The sequence below is a fragment of the Saccostrea echinata genome, unplaced genomic scaffold (assembly GCF_033153115.1).
Source record: "Saccostrea echinata isolate AGI-Se365-2 ecotype Australia unplaced genomic scaffold, CSIRO_AGI_Sech_v1 ptg000004l, whole genome shotgun sequence".
Taxonomy (NCBI): Eukaryota; Metazoa; Mollusca; class Bivalvia; order Ostreida; family Ostreidae; genus Saccostrea; species Saccostrea echinata.
The window spans coordinates 12,059,041-12,074,453 of record NW_026889753.1 but is presented as its reverse complement, the minus strand read 5'-3'; the positions used below and the strand labels follow the sequence as shown (position 1 = coordinate 12,074,453).

Here is a 15,413-nt window from a genome sequence, read left to right as displayed (position 1 = left end):
ACAACCTCGAACGTGTTACGTAAGCGTCTATGACAACCCCCGCCTTTTCATGAACATTAAAAGATATGTAGAGAGACCTCTTATCTCTGTACTCTGTAGCTTAACTTTATTGAATGTAAAGATATTACCTTAAATATACTTCATAAGGAACATTCAACTCCTTTAAAAGTAAATAGGAAGCGACCCCATTTTGGATAAAATTTTAAAATACACTCGATGTGTTCTTCCGACTTGCTGGAAAGACCCGAGAAGATGCGATTGCGCTGAAATCCCCTCTCGCTTTTAATTTTACTTTTAATGATTATATAGAGCAATAAGTAAACTGAGAGAAAATTTTGTTTCGCATGTATTACAAAATTACAATCACATGAAAATAGGTTGTCGCGAAAATTTACTGATCTACAATAATTGGTACTTTGAACTTTGAAAGGAAAAATAATTTTGCCATTTCGTCATTTATCAGAAAAGGCTGTTGCATTCAAAATACAAAGAGATAGAACTGCTTGAGAAACAATTGAGTAAATACAGAGTACCAAAGAACCTGGTCATCATGGGACCGCAAGGTGTGGGGAAATCTTCCTTTATCAATTCTGTTATTGCAAGTTTTTCGTCCAATTGCTGGCGAGAGTGGACAAAAGTGGGGGACTTCGATGATTGTAGATATGGGGAACGAGTTACACGTCAACTTATTAAGTAAGTACTGATCGAGTTACACATCAACTTATTACACGTCAACTTATTAAGTAAGTACTGATCGAGTATTACACGTCAACTTATTAAGTAAGTACTGATTGAGTTACACATCAACTTATTCGGTAAGCACTAAACGAGTTACACGTCAACTTATTAAGTACTCATCGAGTCACACATCAGCTTATTAGAGTCAACTTATTATGTAAGTACTGATTGAGTTACACATCAACTTATTAATTAAGTACTGATCGAGTTACACGTCAACACATTGTGCAGTGCAATTTTTTTCTGTATTCTGCTGTAGTAAAATTGATTCATGAACAAGGGAGCTATCAGAAAACTTGCCTTGACTTTATCAGTTTAAAATTTTATTATTGATAAAGAAACCTATCGATGATAGTTTGTTTTACTTGATGAATGCAAGTAATACTAGTAGTATTTTGTTCTTTACCAGGATATCTAAGGATGATTACCTCAATTCAGAGAGACAGAAGAAATTTCACTATCCAACACTGATTGATATAAATGGATTCCAAGATATATTCCTAGAGAAATTAATAGTCTTACTTAGATATGTCTTATTTGGTCTGATTACAGATAAACACGAACTGTTAGATGCACTGAAGTTTTATGGGTGAGTTAGAATACATTGATGCGGCTAATAATTAAACAAGTTACTTTTGATTTGAAAAAATTTCCTTGATACATTAAAATTAAATTTTTGCAAACCTTGTAGACTTCTCTTGGTTGGCCATCAGGGTATTCTTCTCAGAAATCCAATATCTTGTAAAATCTTTTTCCAATATCTCATATTTAAAAAAATGCACTTAAAACTAATTAAACAACAGAGACAACTTAATAATAGATTCCAGTGGTAATTTATTTTTCTTGCAGCATGATCTGGAAAGAAAATACACTTGTATTTATAAATATGTCATAAATGATTTCAACTTAATAAATAAAAAAAATAATAATTTAATAAATTTAATTTTTTTTTTTTTAAATCTTAACAACTGTCCTTGGAATTAATTTATATTCAATGACTTAAGATGAGTTTTCATATCCGTTTAACATCAGCTTGTTTGTCAGTATCCTGCTTAGCTTTAGAAGTTGTTCGTCCGCAGAATATGCTAATGTGTTTGGAATACAACGGGGAGACATAACCAGATGATATAGAGGGTTTATTTCTACACAATGCAAGAGGAACTGGACATGGAAACATTAAATTCATCGTATTAATCCTAAACTTTAGTTGTTAGTTTGCCATCAGTGTCTCTCCCTTGTTGAACATCCAACTATGAAACAGATGTGTCATGTAAAAAAACAATAAAAGAGATACATATATTTGTTTCAAAAACCTTCGTGAAAATACATTTTTTAAAAATATGCTCGTGGAAAGTGTCAGACCTCGTTCTCATGAATTTTCAAAGATGAAATATAACAATAAAAATGGCGCTATTTACATGTAATCAATTCATTTATTTCGATCAACTGAATAGAAATGGGCATTAGCTTGTATTCATTTTCTGACCAGTGACAATCAAGTCTACATGCATTTATATTCAATGCTGATATTTAATGATGTTAGATATGACAATTTATTGATATCAATAGAATTCTGAAATATTTTGAATAAATAGTGAAATACGTAATGTTAACCGTTGCTTGTTTTTTATTTAGGTATAATGACATCAAACAGGCAATGACATATTTATCAAAACAGGAAAAAATGAGGGTGGACGGTCTTACTGTTGTGACTTCGGCCGTCTCTTCTCTGCCTCATAATATCTTAAATGCAGTTAAGCAGGTGGCAGTAAAAGAGATGGAAGGTAAAATAAAAAGCATTTTACAACATAAGTGTATGTTTTACTTGTACTCTTGATATTTAAAAACCCTTCTGACTGTGATCAATTTTCAGACATTATGAACAAAATTACTCCTTGATCGTTATTTTCAAATTTCAATTTTTTTATTTGGTTCATTATTTTCAAATTTCATTTTTTTATTTGGTTCATTTTGACAGTAGGTGCTTCTTATAAAATTTTTTAATCGAAAGTTAAAGCAGTTTCTTTGTTTTGAAAAAAGAAGAAATGGCAATCATATCCATTATTTTCTGGCTATGTGTTCATTATCACAGTTCCGGTGTTTGGAGTGCTAACAGAACTTGACAAAGTAAACGACTGGGAGGCACTTGCAATAAAGAAGAAGGAATTCTGCTCCAAACTAGGGCTCCCAGAAACTCGACTGCTTCTATGTACTAACTACTGCGATGATTACGACAAATGCTCTGGGAATTCCCGTCTGAATCAAGTTCATCCGGAGCTAGATGTTCCCATTTTATCCTTTATGAGACAGGTAATATATATAAAACCAGTCATTCTACGATAAAAGGACCAATTCAGGATATATAACATGAAAAAATAATTTTTCAAAAAGCCAGTTGAACAACCTCATCCCATTAGGGACTAAGGGGCATACCAGTGCATTTGAAAAAAAAATTGTCCACAAATTTGGTATCGTTAACTTTTACAACAATTTCTATATACCATTGGTTTTAACTTTTAAGGTAATGTTTTGGAAGTTCATGCTTGAACAGTCCTTATTATTTTTAAATAAAGCTGAATTTGACCAAATTTTTGTTTTCTGATGTTCAGGATAGAACACCAACACTAAAAGTTGAAATTCTCGGCAATATGTAAAAATAACGTATGTTTTAAGATGTTGATCAAAAGTATGAAGTATCTTGCTCCCAAAATAATAGTAATAATATTTTTAAATACCTTTAATGCAAAAACATTCGTGAGTTACCGTTACGGAAGTTAAATATTTTAAAGAGACAACTGTTTCTGTCTAATTCATTTTGTTCTGTCGAAAATGCAATGGTCTATAAAAGTAGCTAACTCGTAACTACAATCAATGGTCACTTTCAAATAAGTTTCAGTTCTTTGTGAAGTCTGCATTCTCTGCGTGCAATTTAAAACAAAATCGTTACGGAAGTTAATCGATCTTCAGCACTTTCTATGATTTCGTATGAAAGAAGATCCTTGCATTTCTTCGCGAGAAGTGGTGTGTTTTCTTTTTATATATGAACAAACTTTTCTTTACCATTCCTTGTAATCTATTTTGGATACTTAAACATCTTGAAATTTGTAAATGAACGAAGCAACATTAAGATTTGCGGTGGAATATGTTTTTAAATATTGTAGAATGACTGAAACCAGTTTTAATTATTTTCTGCATTGACAAATCCGTAGATAAGTGTTGAATGTCTAGTTACATCGCTTGTAATCATTTCATTTTCCAGGTTTGTGATATTGTAAACATCCATACAAAATTGGAAGTAATCCATTCTAGTGAAGTTATATTGTGTAGTGCATTACAAGGACCACGAATGAGAGCCCAGTTACAAGGTGCTTCTTCCCGAAATGAACAAGAACTGGTCACTATGGAATATTCAAACTTTGTATATAACTCTGGACCTGTCTACAGTGACCTGGCACTCGCCATGGGTTTGGTTTGTGTTGTGCTTGCGATCGGTTACTTGGCTCTTACCAAGTGAGATGTCTACAGAAGACTCCTTGTCATGAATAGACATTGGTGACTATGTAAGACTTCTTGATATATTTACGTAAGGTTCACTCCTCTCCTAGCATTATCAGATAAACTGACAATTGGAGAAAATGATGATTTTACTCAAGTTTTCTTCAGTTGTTAAGTTTGACAGTCTCAAGCTCTGGATACCTTCTTAATAAACCAAACTGTCATAAAAACGCAGCTCATTCGTCTGTCTGTCTGTATTTCTGTGTGTAACACTTTCGTTTCAAGGTCATAAATTCATTCATTCTGTTTTTGTTTAACACTTTCGTTTCTAGTCAATATCTTTAACATTCTTTACGCCTTTGCAATTAAGAGGCAGTCCACCGAAAAACCAGGCAGTATTGTAATAATAGGCAGCACATCGAATGTGAGGAATATTTGATATTTTATTAAAAATATCAATGTAGCCCAAAAGGAATGATGTAATTGAAGATTTGTTTTATAATTGCTTATTTAGTAAAATATCCTTGTGTTTTGTGTTTTTGAATGCCCCTATATAAACCATTGAATGTAGGTCAGAAACAAAGAACTGTAATTTCTAATACATTTTTAACAGGACTATGATTCACACTTAACTAAATCTAGAAATATTTCAACTTTTTGTTTAAAAAATAAAATCGGTGGGAAAAACACTTTTGATAGTAATTTTCTGGCAAAATATAAGGACGTTTTTATGAAATTTTGCGATGCAAGAGCTATCTCCCGTGGCATCGGTAAATCTGCTCAACACCTTTTTATCGGAATCCTAGTGAAATACCGGTATTTAGAATCGATACACTAAAGAAAATAATTAAACAAAAAACTAAATAATCTATTTTCAAAATATAAGTCATTTTCGCCTCCAGACGTTATATTTATAGATTAAAATTTGCTCTATTATTCAGGTTGAATCCACGTTGTATCAGTGACGTCATATACCTGACTAATATTGCGTCACAATGAAATAGTTACAAGTTTCCAGAGAAGTTTGTAAATTCTTTGCGTAAAAGTGTAAAGAAAAAGATTTCAAAAAAAAAAAATTATTTCTCTTTTTCTGTTTAATTACTCTTCAGAGTGCATTATTCTAAATGTTAAATAATATTTTAGTATCAAAATGTATTTTATACACGGGCGGCGTCTCAGCTAGATGACGTTTTGATAAGTAATTTTATACATGTCTGAGACCTAATTTTTTTAAACTGATTTACTAGGATATGCGTAAAAATAATTAATGAAGTGTTTATCATGAACATTTCTTATAAAATTGGGAATCAATGATGAATGTTTTAGATTTACGCAACACTTAATTCAACGAAGTTGAGATGTTTACTTCATGATATTTGTAAAAACTTAAATATATTTATCTATGCAGTCAAATCAAAATAAACAATCCGAAGTACGATTAAAAATGAAAAAAAAAACCTGAAAAGTTATAAAAATATATTTATTGAGTTAAACTACTGCTGAACTCCCCACTATAATTTGGCACTAAAACGGAAGATGGTTTAGTGAAACATTTCGTTTTTAGGTCACCTGAGTCACTCAGGTGACCTATTGCTATCTGTTTTTGTCTGTCGTCGTTCGTCGTACGTCGTTCGTCGTTCGTCGTTCGTCGTCAATCGGTCGTAAACTTTTGAACATTTTTAGCTTCTTCTCTGGAACCACTGAACCAATTTCAACCAATTTTGGCATATAGCATCTATGGGTGAAGGGGAACAAAAATTGTGAATTTCATGGTCCCTGCCACCCTGGGGCCTGAGGGGTGAGGCTAAAACCACCAAAAATAATGCAATCTTTAAAAATCTTCTTCTTTACTCCTGGACATCAAGCAGTCAAACTGTTGGCATCATTGTAATAAGCATGGAGCCCTCTATCAAAATTGTGAAATTCATGGCCCCAGGGTCAGGGGTTCTGGCCCCAGGGTGGGGCTATATAGATCATATAGTGAAAGTGCATTATTTCTTTGAAAATCTTCTTCTCTGCTCCTGGGTATTAAATAAAGTTACTAAGTACATAGTTATGATGAGCAAGAGTGCCTCTTCCAAAATTGTGAAATTCATGGTCCCAGGGTCAGGGGTTCTGGTGTTAGGGTGGGGCTCTATTGATTATATATAGTGAAAATGCATTATTTCTTTGAAAATCTTCTTCTCTGCTCCTGGGTATTAAATAAAGGAACTAAGTACATAGTTATGATGAACAAGAGTGCCTCTTCCAAAATTGTGAAATTCATGGCCCCAGGGTCAGGGGTTCTGGTGTTAGGGTGGGGCTCTATAGATTATATAGTGAAAAAGCATTAATTCTTTGAAAATCTTCTTCTTTGCTCCTGGGTATTAAATAAAGTAATAAGTACATAGTTATGATGAGCAAAAGTGCCTTTTCAAAAATTGTGAATTTCATGGCCCCAGGGTCAGGGGTTCTGGTGTTAGGGCAGGGCTCTATAGATTATATAGTGAAAATGCATTAATTCTTTGAAAATCTTCTTCTCTGCTACTGGATATTAAATAAAGTAACTAAGTACATGGTTATGATGAGCAAGAGTACCTCTTCCATAATTGTGAATTTCATGGCCCCAGGGTCAGGGGTTCTGGTGTTAGGGCGGGGCTCTATCGACTATATGGTGAAAATGCATTAATTCTTTGAAAATCTTCTCCTCTGCTCCTGCACATTAAGGTGATAAACTAAGTACATAGTTATGATGAGGAGGTGGACCTCTTCCAGAATTTTGAAAGCCATGGCCCCTGGGACAGGGGTTCTGGTGTTAGGGCGGGGCTCTATTGATTATATAGTGAAAATGCTTTAATTCTTTGAAAATCTTCTTCTCTGCTCCTGGGTATTATTTAAACAAACTAAGTACATGGTTATGATGCATAAGGATGCCTTTTCAAAAATTGTGAATTTCTTGGCCCCTGGGTCAGGGGTTCTGGTGTTAGGGCGGGGCTCTATTGATTATATAGTGAAAATGCATTGATTCTTTGAAAATCTTCTTCTCTGCTACTGGAGATTATATAAACAAATTAAGTGCATGATTATGATAGGCAAGGATGCCTCTTCCAAAATTTTTAAATATATGGCCTCAGTTTTTGGGGTTCTTGAGGGGGGGGGGCTCTATTGATTATATAGTGAAAAAGCATTAATTCTATTAATCATTAATTAATCCTGTCTGCTCCTTTGTGTTGAGCTGATAAATAAATTGCTTAGCTATGATGAAAATGGGAGCTTCGAACAGAATTTTTAAATCTTGTGGTCCTAGGGTCAGGGGTTCTGGCATAACGAAGGGGGGGGGGGCGGCGGCTTTTGATAATATAGTGGAAAAGTGTTAATTCTTTGAAGTCCATAGTTATGATGATGAGGATAACTCTTCCAAATTTGTAAATTTCTTGACCCTTGGTCTTGGGTTCTGGTGTTAGGGTAAGGCTTTGTTGAATCTGTAGTGAAAATGCATTGTACCTGTGAAATTCTTCTCTGCTTCTGGACATATTGGAAGCAAACTGAGTAAAAGTTTAAATGATATGAGTAAGCGTATTTCTACCAGATTTTTAAACATCTGAACCATTGGTCTAAGCATTCTGGTCCTGGGCAGGGCTCTATTAATTTGTATTCTACTGAGAGAAGTTATTCCCCTTTTCCATTCACCTTTGATAATTAATCACTGTAAATAATGTATTTGAAAGGTTAATAGAATAAGATAATTATGCAAGAATGTTTATCGTATAATTAAAAAAGTACTTTCTTAGTTTTAATAAACAGGTAGACCTGTAAGTTATAGATAAATAAAAATGAGACAAAAATAACTTATCTTATTAAAAGTTCTTCAAAGACCATAAGAGAGGTCAATGCTAGAGGTCTTAGTATGGGTTATAAATAGTACAGAAGCACTAATAGTTTGTTAATAGTCTGCATAGTATTAAGTGGGGGACAGATTAGAACTTAATTTATGAGTTGATACTGAATACTAGACTAATTATTTTGTTGATCCTGATCTTCCTACTTCTCTTGCTTTAGAGCAACAAAGCTTCAACTATCAGTGTATTTAACTTCTAAATTGTTGTATTATACTCAGGTGACCGTTAAGGCCCTTGGGCCTCTTGTTGTTTTAATTTTACTTATTTATTTTTTTAATTTGGCGATTGAAACAATCACACACTCACATTTAATATGGAGTTTAAACATGTGACTATGTTGGCCAATTCTAAAATGTTTTCACGTTCATGAAACCAATTTTTAAAAATAATGATGTCTTGACCCCCCCCCCCCCCCCTGCTTTTTGCTTGCGATTTATCGGCTCTTGAATAATGATACTATATATGAAAGAACTTATTTTCTTTTTTATATAAAATCAAATTTTGTAAAAGAGGAAAAGATGACAGGTAAAAAAAAAACTTTGATAAAGTCGAGACTGTACACATAAAAATATTTCCTGTATTTAGGCAAGTTTAATTTCGCCACTGATAGAATTTACTCTTTAATTCCTGAGGAAATAAAAAAGAAATTTTACTTGGAAATAAGATAAATAATAAAGCTAGAAAGCTGTCTGCTCTCATTTGTTGCATAATGCATGTACAAATTAATACTTTTTTTAAATACCGAGTATCTATTAAGAATTCAATCAGATGTTTTACATGTAATCTTCATGTACGTAAAAGACATTAGTAATTTAAATAATATATAAATTTGAATCTATGGTTACACTCATTTAAAAACAGTTAACTGACTGAAAAGAAATAAAAGACAAGCATATTTTTCTGATAAATTAAAATGAAGAGCCAAATTTAGGAAATGTTTCTAAATTTACTGTAAAAACCGATCCCGATCCGATCGAAATAATGCAAAATTAATTGAACAGTCAGGTAATCACTGCCCCGCAGGGCCTGACATGCATTGTTACTTGATTCTTTTTACACATACGGTCATCAGGACCTTTCCTTGGTGCCAGCTTTACAATAGACAACAGCTGTATAATTTTCATTACATTTATTAAAGACTTGAACAAAAACATATACAATCTTGCATTACTCATAACTGTGATGGACATCAGGGAATTGGCATTAAATGGCCGCATTGCATAAATGTACAATCAAAATATAGGGTCCAGGAGGGATAGCTGGCATACCGACTAATAAGTACCGGGCAAAACCAGTGGCCCTGTGTTGGTCACAGATGCCCGAGATCCCAAATTTAGGTACTAGAGATTAGGGACCGAGAGATTTGCGAGCACATCTGTATACCCTGCTTCCGGTGATTGCTTCTGGTCAGCAGTACTTTTACACCCAAGTTCTCCAGTACTAAGCCTCCCCTCCTGTTACAAGATTGGAGGGGGCCCCAGGTCTGCAGACTTGGCTACGACCCCAATCGAAAACTTTTTACTTGTCTTTTTACTTGACTTTTATTACACATTGCCATAGGTTGGATACTTTGTAGACAACCTGTCTACCCAACAATGTGCCCACCAACTTGTCTGATGGCTGGGCAGGGAAACAACGAGCCAGATGTGTTCACAACCCTCCCACTCATCCCTCCGGACCCGCCACAGACATCGATATGATGTTCCTCCATTACTTTACATTAGGGGATACATTTCCCTTCCCTTGAATGAGGGACCACAATCCACTTTTTACGTTATTTAAGAAAGTTCTGTTGCCAAGCTCGGAGAGGTGGGTACCATCAAATCTAAACAAGTCCGGATTGGCAACGGATATGTTTGCATGTGAAATTACACCCCCACCCATTTCTGTGACAAATTTTGAGATATTTTTGTTATTCGTTCCACTATTAGTTTTAACGATATTGTAATGTGCTTCCGTCAATTAAGGTAGAACCGTTGCCATAATTATAGTATTTTTTTTCTTTATATAATTCCGGTCGGGATCGGTTTCATTTGGGAAAATTATAAAAAAAAAAAAATAAAAATAGGTAAATTTGACTTCTTTTATTTCTTTCAATATACCTGTTCCCACTGATTTTATTGAGTGATTCAAAAGTTTGTACTTTGTATTCATAATAACATAAGAAAAAAATCTGTCCTTGTAATGTATTGGGTTTTATAACGTAATGAAAATTGGATACTGAATTCAAAAAGTTACTTGATTAACTCAAATTTGGACCATATAATTTTTTCTAAAGAAGTATAAATTGGAGTCTTATTCATTAATAAAATAAAAGATAAGAGTCTATGCTATAAATAATATTCATCGACACATCCAGCTTTTGAGTATATGTTACATATAAAACAAAATAAAAACGTAGTAATTTTTTTACCCTTATGTTGACCTTTTTGCACTTAAAATTAAGCATTTACCAAAAATAGGACTAGAGGAGCACTAAAAATTTTTTTAATGTTGTCATGTGTAAACACTTGCTTTAATAAGTCTACATGCAAAAAATAATTAAAATCCATGACATGCGATGTGCCACCCATTGCCTGGTTTTTCGGTGGACTGCCTCTTAAATACCGGTATATCACAGCTTCTTACGGCCTTAAAAAGATGTCTCGAATTTAAGGTCCATAGGTCAAAGACAAAAATCATATATCATAAATAATATTTTTCAAGATGATAAATTAGTTTTCTTTGAGCTTTCTTTATTAAATTTAATATCATAACTCCATATTACGTAAAGAAGACCTCTATCGAGTTTTAGGTTAGAAGGTTAGAGGTCAAGGTCCTAAATTCATGCATTTTTTGTGTGTAACACTTTCGTTTCCAGACTGTCTTAAAATCTGAGAGCTTTTGCAATGAAATTATGCATCACAACTCCTTATGACCTAAAGAAGACTCTTTTAAATTTGAGATCAAATGGTCAAAGGACATAAATTCATACATTGCAAATAGCATTTTTTATAGATGATAACTTAGTTTGCTTTAAGCTTTCTGCGATAAAATTTATTATTACAACTCCGTATGAAAATCAGCAGTTAAGAAATTGAAAATTCCCACAAAAATGTCGGGAAAATTATGAAAACTCAAATATGTTTTCAGGAAATGTGAATAAAACCACCAGCTATGCATTATCAGAAAATTGATCAACAAATATATTTTAGAATTTAAAAATATAGGTATCCCGGTATTCGGGAAGAATACATTCTATTATTTACATCATGCAATTCTTATACCGGTATAACACATGTGTAAAAAGCTTGTGCTATCTTTGGAATACATCAAAGATCACTTCTTATTTCATAACATACTTATAAACATCGGTATTTATGTTAAATTAACGGAAATTGATTTCCTTAAAAATGTATTAAATTTTGTACTTTTGTATTAATTTTTGTATTTGGGTACAAATGTAAACTTTTTACAGTACAGTTTTTGATACAGCAAAGAAAGTTAAAACATAATGAGATGAATAAAATGACAATCGTTGCACAAAAACTTCAAATTTAGACCATCTTAAAAAATTTGGTTGGTTGTCCTCTGCGGACCGACTGGCTAAAAATGGTCCGACTCGAAACTCTTTTTAACCTACTGGAAACAATTATTTGTTATGCATGTCGGAAAACAGATTTTGAAATTCAGCATTGATTTGAAACTTTTCTGTGAAAAAAAAAATCCCCATTGACCTACCGACCCTTATTTTTCCATCCTGGGTCGGGACAGTCAGGGCAAACAAACATTATTTTAAAGTTGACTCTCAAAATAAAATAGTACTTATATAGAGTAATCCTTCCTTGCTGTCCAAGAGCGGATATCCTTACGCAGGTGAGTTAAGGCTAGGTACAGGCATTTCTATGCAAATAAACTAATTAAAATGCCCAAGGACTATATCTATTATGCAGAGAAAGTTAAAACATATTGTCTAATAGATACTTGGTACCCACGACATAAGATAGCCAGTACACATTATGACGTCATATTATTACGTCATTGTTCTTTACTACACAAAATTATAATGGACATTCGGCGCAAGGGCATGCTCTATTTTATTTAACTGAAACAAGGTATTTTTAGAAGCAAAATATTCCAAAGATTGCTGGTATTGCTGCACAGATATCTACAGCTCAGTTGTATAATTTCTATTTGTAAAGTTTTAAGTTGAATCAGAGTAAAAATGTACAGTCCGGTATAAGTTTCCTCCAATTCCGATCAAATAAGAAAATGCCTAGGATTTGTGCAGGATTTTTATTAATCTATAGAATATTCCTCTTAGCATTATACAATTTTTAAGTAAAATTAAATAGGGTAATCCCTTGCGCCGAAGCTGTTTTGTTGATATGCTTTATTAACTCCAGTCGGTAAGAACAGTGACGTCATAATATGACGTCATAATGTGTACTGGCTATAACATACCGAGGCTACTAAGTATGCATAAGAAGATAATTTAGGAATGACTCTAATTCTTGGCCAAATTATTCGAGTATAACCTGGTTTGGGTCAGTTTACGCTTTATAATCCGCGAAGCGGATTATAAAACAGCGTAAACTGACCCAAACCAGGTTATACTCGAATAATTTGGCCAAGAATTAGAGTCATTCCTTATAATTTAATTTTAAAATCATGAAATAACTATGGGTGTAAAATTTCGTTGCTTTTTATTAGTTCAAATTTGCCGCTCAATAATACAACCTTAGTAACGGAAGTAACGGAAGTGATGGGAAGCAAGGGGAGATAAAAACTGATACATAGGCCTAGCAGCCTTTTAACATGTGGTAAGAGCGAATTATCGTTTGAAGTTAAAGGTACGTTTATTAAATCTGGAATTTTCCATGAATCTCGAGGACTGGAAATGAGAGGATTGTATGGATACAGATAATTCAGCTGGTTGTCAGGGGGGTGTGTCCCCATACCAAACCAGGTTATACAGAAATAATTTGTGTTCCTTTTTGGATATTAACCAATCAGAGGCAAGAATACAAACAAAATTAAATTATATCAAAACTTTCTCTGCATAATAAATATACCTCTTAATAGCTCATTTGCATAGAAACGCCTATACCTAGCCTTAGCTCACATGCGTAAGAAAAACCCTATCGATTTTGACGTCAAAAGGTCAGAGATAAGGTTATAAATTCATACATTATGTCTGTTCAACATTTCCCCCCGAAACTTTACATTAATTTTGCATTTGAAATTTAATATCACAACTCCCCCTGGCCTTAAAAACACAAAGGTCTAAAAATATAAATTGTTTTCATAGATCATAATTTTATGAATTAGTTTTTCTGTAAGCTTTTGCAATGAAACTTTAGGTCATGAATTTCTTTAATTTTAAAAAGACTTCTATTGACGGGGAACAGGGATTCTCTAATTTGGCTTGTTTACGTTTCGATTGCACAGATATTCTCATAGCAAACCATTGTATTCGTCATTATTCTCAATAAATGGGGTCCCCATTTTTTTTTAAACAGAACTCTTAACTCCGCAACTGAATTTCAATTAAACGTTCATAGAATCTCATTTACGTACTGCCAAAAATCCTTTTTGCCATTATGCTCATATGGGATCGGGGTATCATTTTGTGGGCTCGTTGCTCACAGTGCCATGCACCAGTTAGTTACGGATAACAGCTTATTTGAAGATATAGATATGTTAACAACACAGCAATTTTTCAAAAATCCATTTTTTTAAATATAGCTTAATTTGGTCATCACTGTGTCAGCTGGGTGTTTGTCTATTGTGTCCAGCTGTTATAATTCAAATAGCATCTGCAAAGTAAAGACTTCTACTTCATAAGTTAATTGTGAACGATCCTTTTGATAGTATAGAAAAGAGTACCCTTGGCATGTTGCACGTATACCTTTGTTTAACTTAGTTCGCATAGAACCATTCCATAAATGAAGAACGCATTTGCTGCTGTGATACCTTCTTTTTACCGCTCAGTTTTTCTCGATTTAGGAGATCATTAATTATATATTTTATTCAAGTCTGCTAGAGTATTTTTCTGTTTAGATTCAAGTCGTTTTTTTATGTCTGAATAACAGAAATAATTCTTCACTGTTCTTTATTCCTTGATATCCTTGATATATATAAGATGGCTTACTGCACTTGCGAGCGATCTCCCCTCTGATCCACGCCTTATATATTATGATCTTTATATAAATACCGAGCATGCAATAGGGCTCACGGGAGGTGTGAACGCGGTCAACAGGGGATACTTACTCCTCCTAGACACCTGAGTCCACCTCTGGGTTTTCTATATATATATATATATATATATATATATATATATATATATATATATATATATATATATATATATATATATATATATATATATATATATATATATCAGTCTAGACGAACTCCAAAAACAGCGTGAACTCCGAAAACGAAGTCTTTGGCTCCATCATGCATTGCGGCAAAATGGCGTCCGATGTAAACAAACGATGGATTGTCGTTCGCTTTCTCCAAATATACGGCTGCATAATTGTGGATTTAGTGCATTATTACTTTATTTTATTTTTTGTTGAATGGATAATTGCATTTATTAAATTATTTTGTGAAAATTGACTTATTTATTGCTTCAAACTCTTGCATAATAGTGAATTGGATATACGACATCGAATTCAATACTGCCGGTAAGAAATATTTTCTTATTTAATTTATTGTCTCCTTGATTTAAATTTTATGTCGTTCCTACAATAAAGGTGCTTAATTTTATTTGTTTTTGAAGACACGCAACTTGTATTCATTTTAATCAGAAAATGCGAATTTTTCACCACGGAGCAGAGACATTAACGGGTTCATTTTTAGAAGACATGTTGTGCCCTTAATATATCTAGAAGAGTGGTTTTTAAAGTCTTCATATTGATAGATAATAGTTTTAAAAATGTTTTCATAATAATATATGTTCGTATATCGGTAAATAACGATGGTAAAAACTTACGCGTTCAATTCAGATGTCGTACACAAATAAAAAACCAGAATGCTAATTTATGTGTAAAATTCAGTCAAGTTTTTAACAGTTACAATGTATATTGTCCCATTTTGCATATATATCCCTTTTATTATGCATATTTACTTCTCAAAACGTATCATTTTCTCTGAAATTGATCTGACTTGAAACGTTAACTTTGAAAGTAAATATCTCCTTTTTTGCAAATAAAATCAAAAATCTGACAAATACGATCTCTTCCGAAGTCTTTTATTTAGCATTTCTGAGTACTGATATAATTGCCATACTTTCCAAAACTTTGCACGGACAGTTTT

At 33.1% G+C, this 15,413-nt stretch overlaps 1 protein-coding gene across 1 annotated transcript; it reads left to right on the top strand.

The window, feature by feature from the left end:
• The first annotated feature begins 1,106 nt into the window (after nucleotides 1-1,106).
• Nucleotides 1,107-9,858, top strand: LOC133178939 (uncharacterized). The gene is made up of 5 exons (XM_061313591.1): nucleotides 1,107-1,327; nucleotides 2,374-2,522; nucleotides 2,831-3,048; nucleotides 3,998-4,207; nucleotides 9,688-9,858. Exons 1-5 carry the CDS (start codon nucleotides 1,107-1,109, stop codon nucleotides 9,856-9,858), a joined length of 969 nt encoding a protein of 322 aa, XP_061169575.1.
• Nucleotides 9,859-15,413: the final 5,555 nt, after the last annotated feature.

Bases quoted from the DNA above. Each gene is read 5' to 3' on its own strand.
- LOC133178939 (XM_061313591.1), top strand. From the start codon at position 1,107: ATGAATGCAAGTAATACTAGTAGTATTTTGTTCTTTACCAGGATATCT. The intron at 2,523-2,830 runs GTAAAATAAAAA...TCATTATCACAG, and splicing joins GGCAGTAAAAGAGATGGAAG to TTCCGGTGTTTGGAGTGCTA. The intron at 3,049-3,997 runs GTAATATATATA...TTCATTTTCCAG, and splicing joins TTTTATCCTTTATGAGACAG to GTTTGTGATATTGTAAACAT.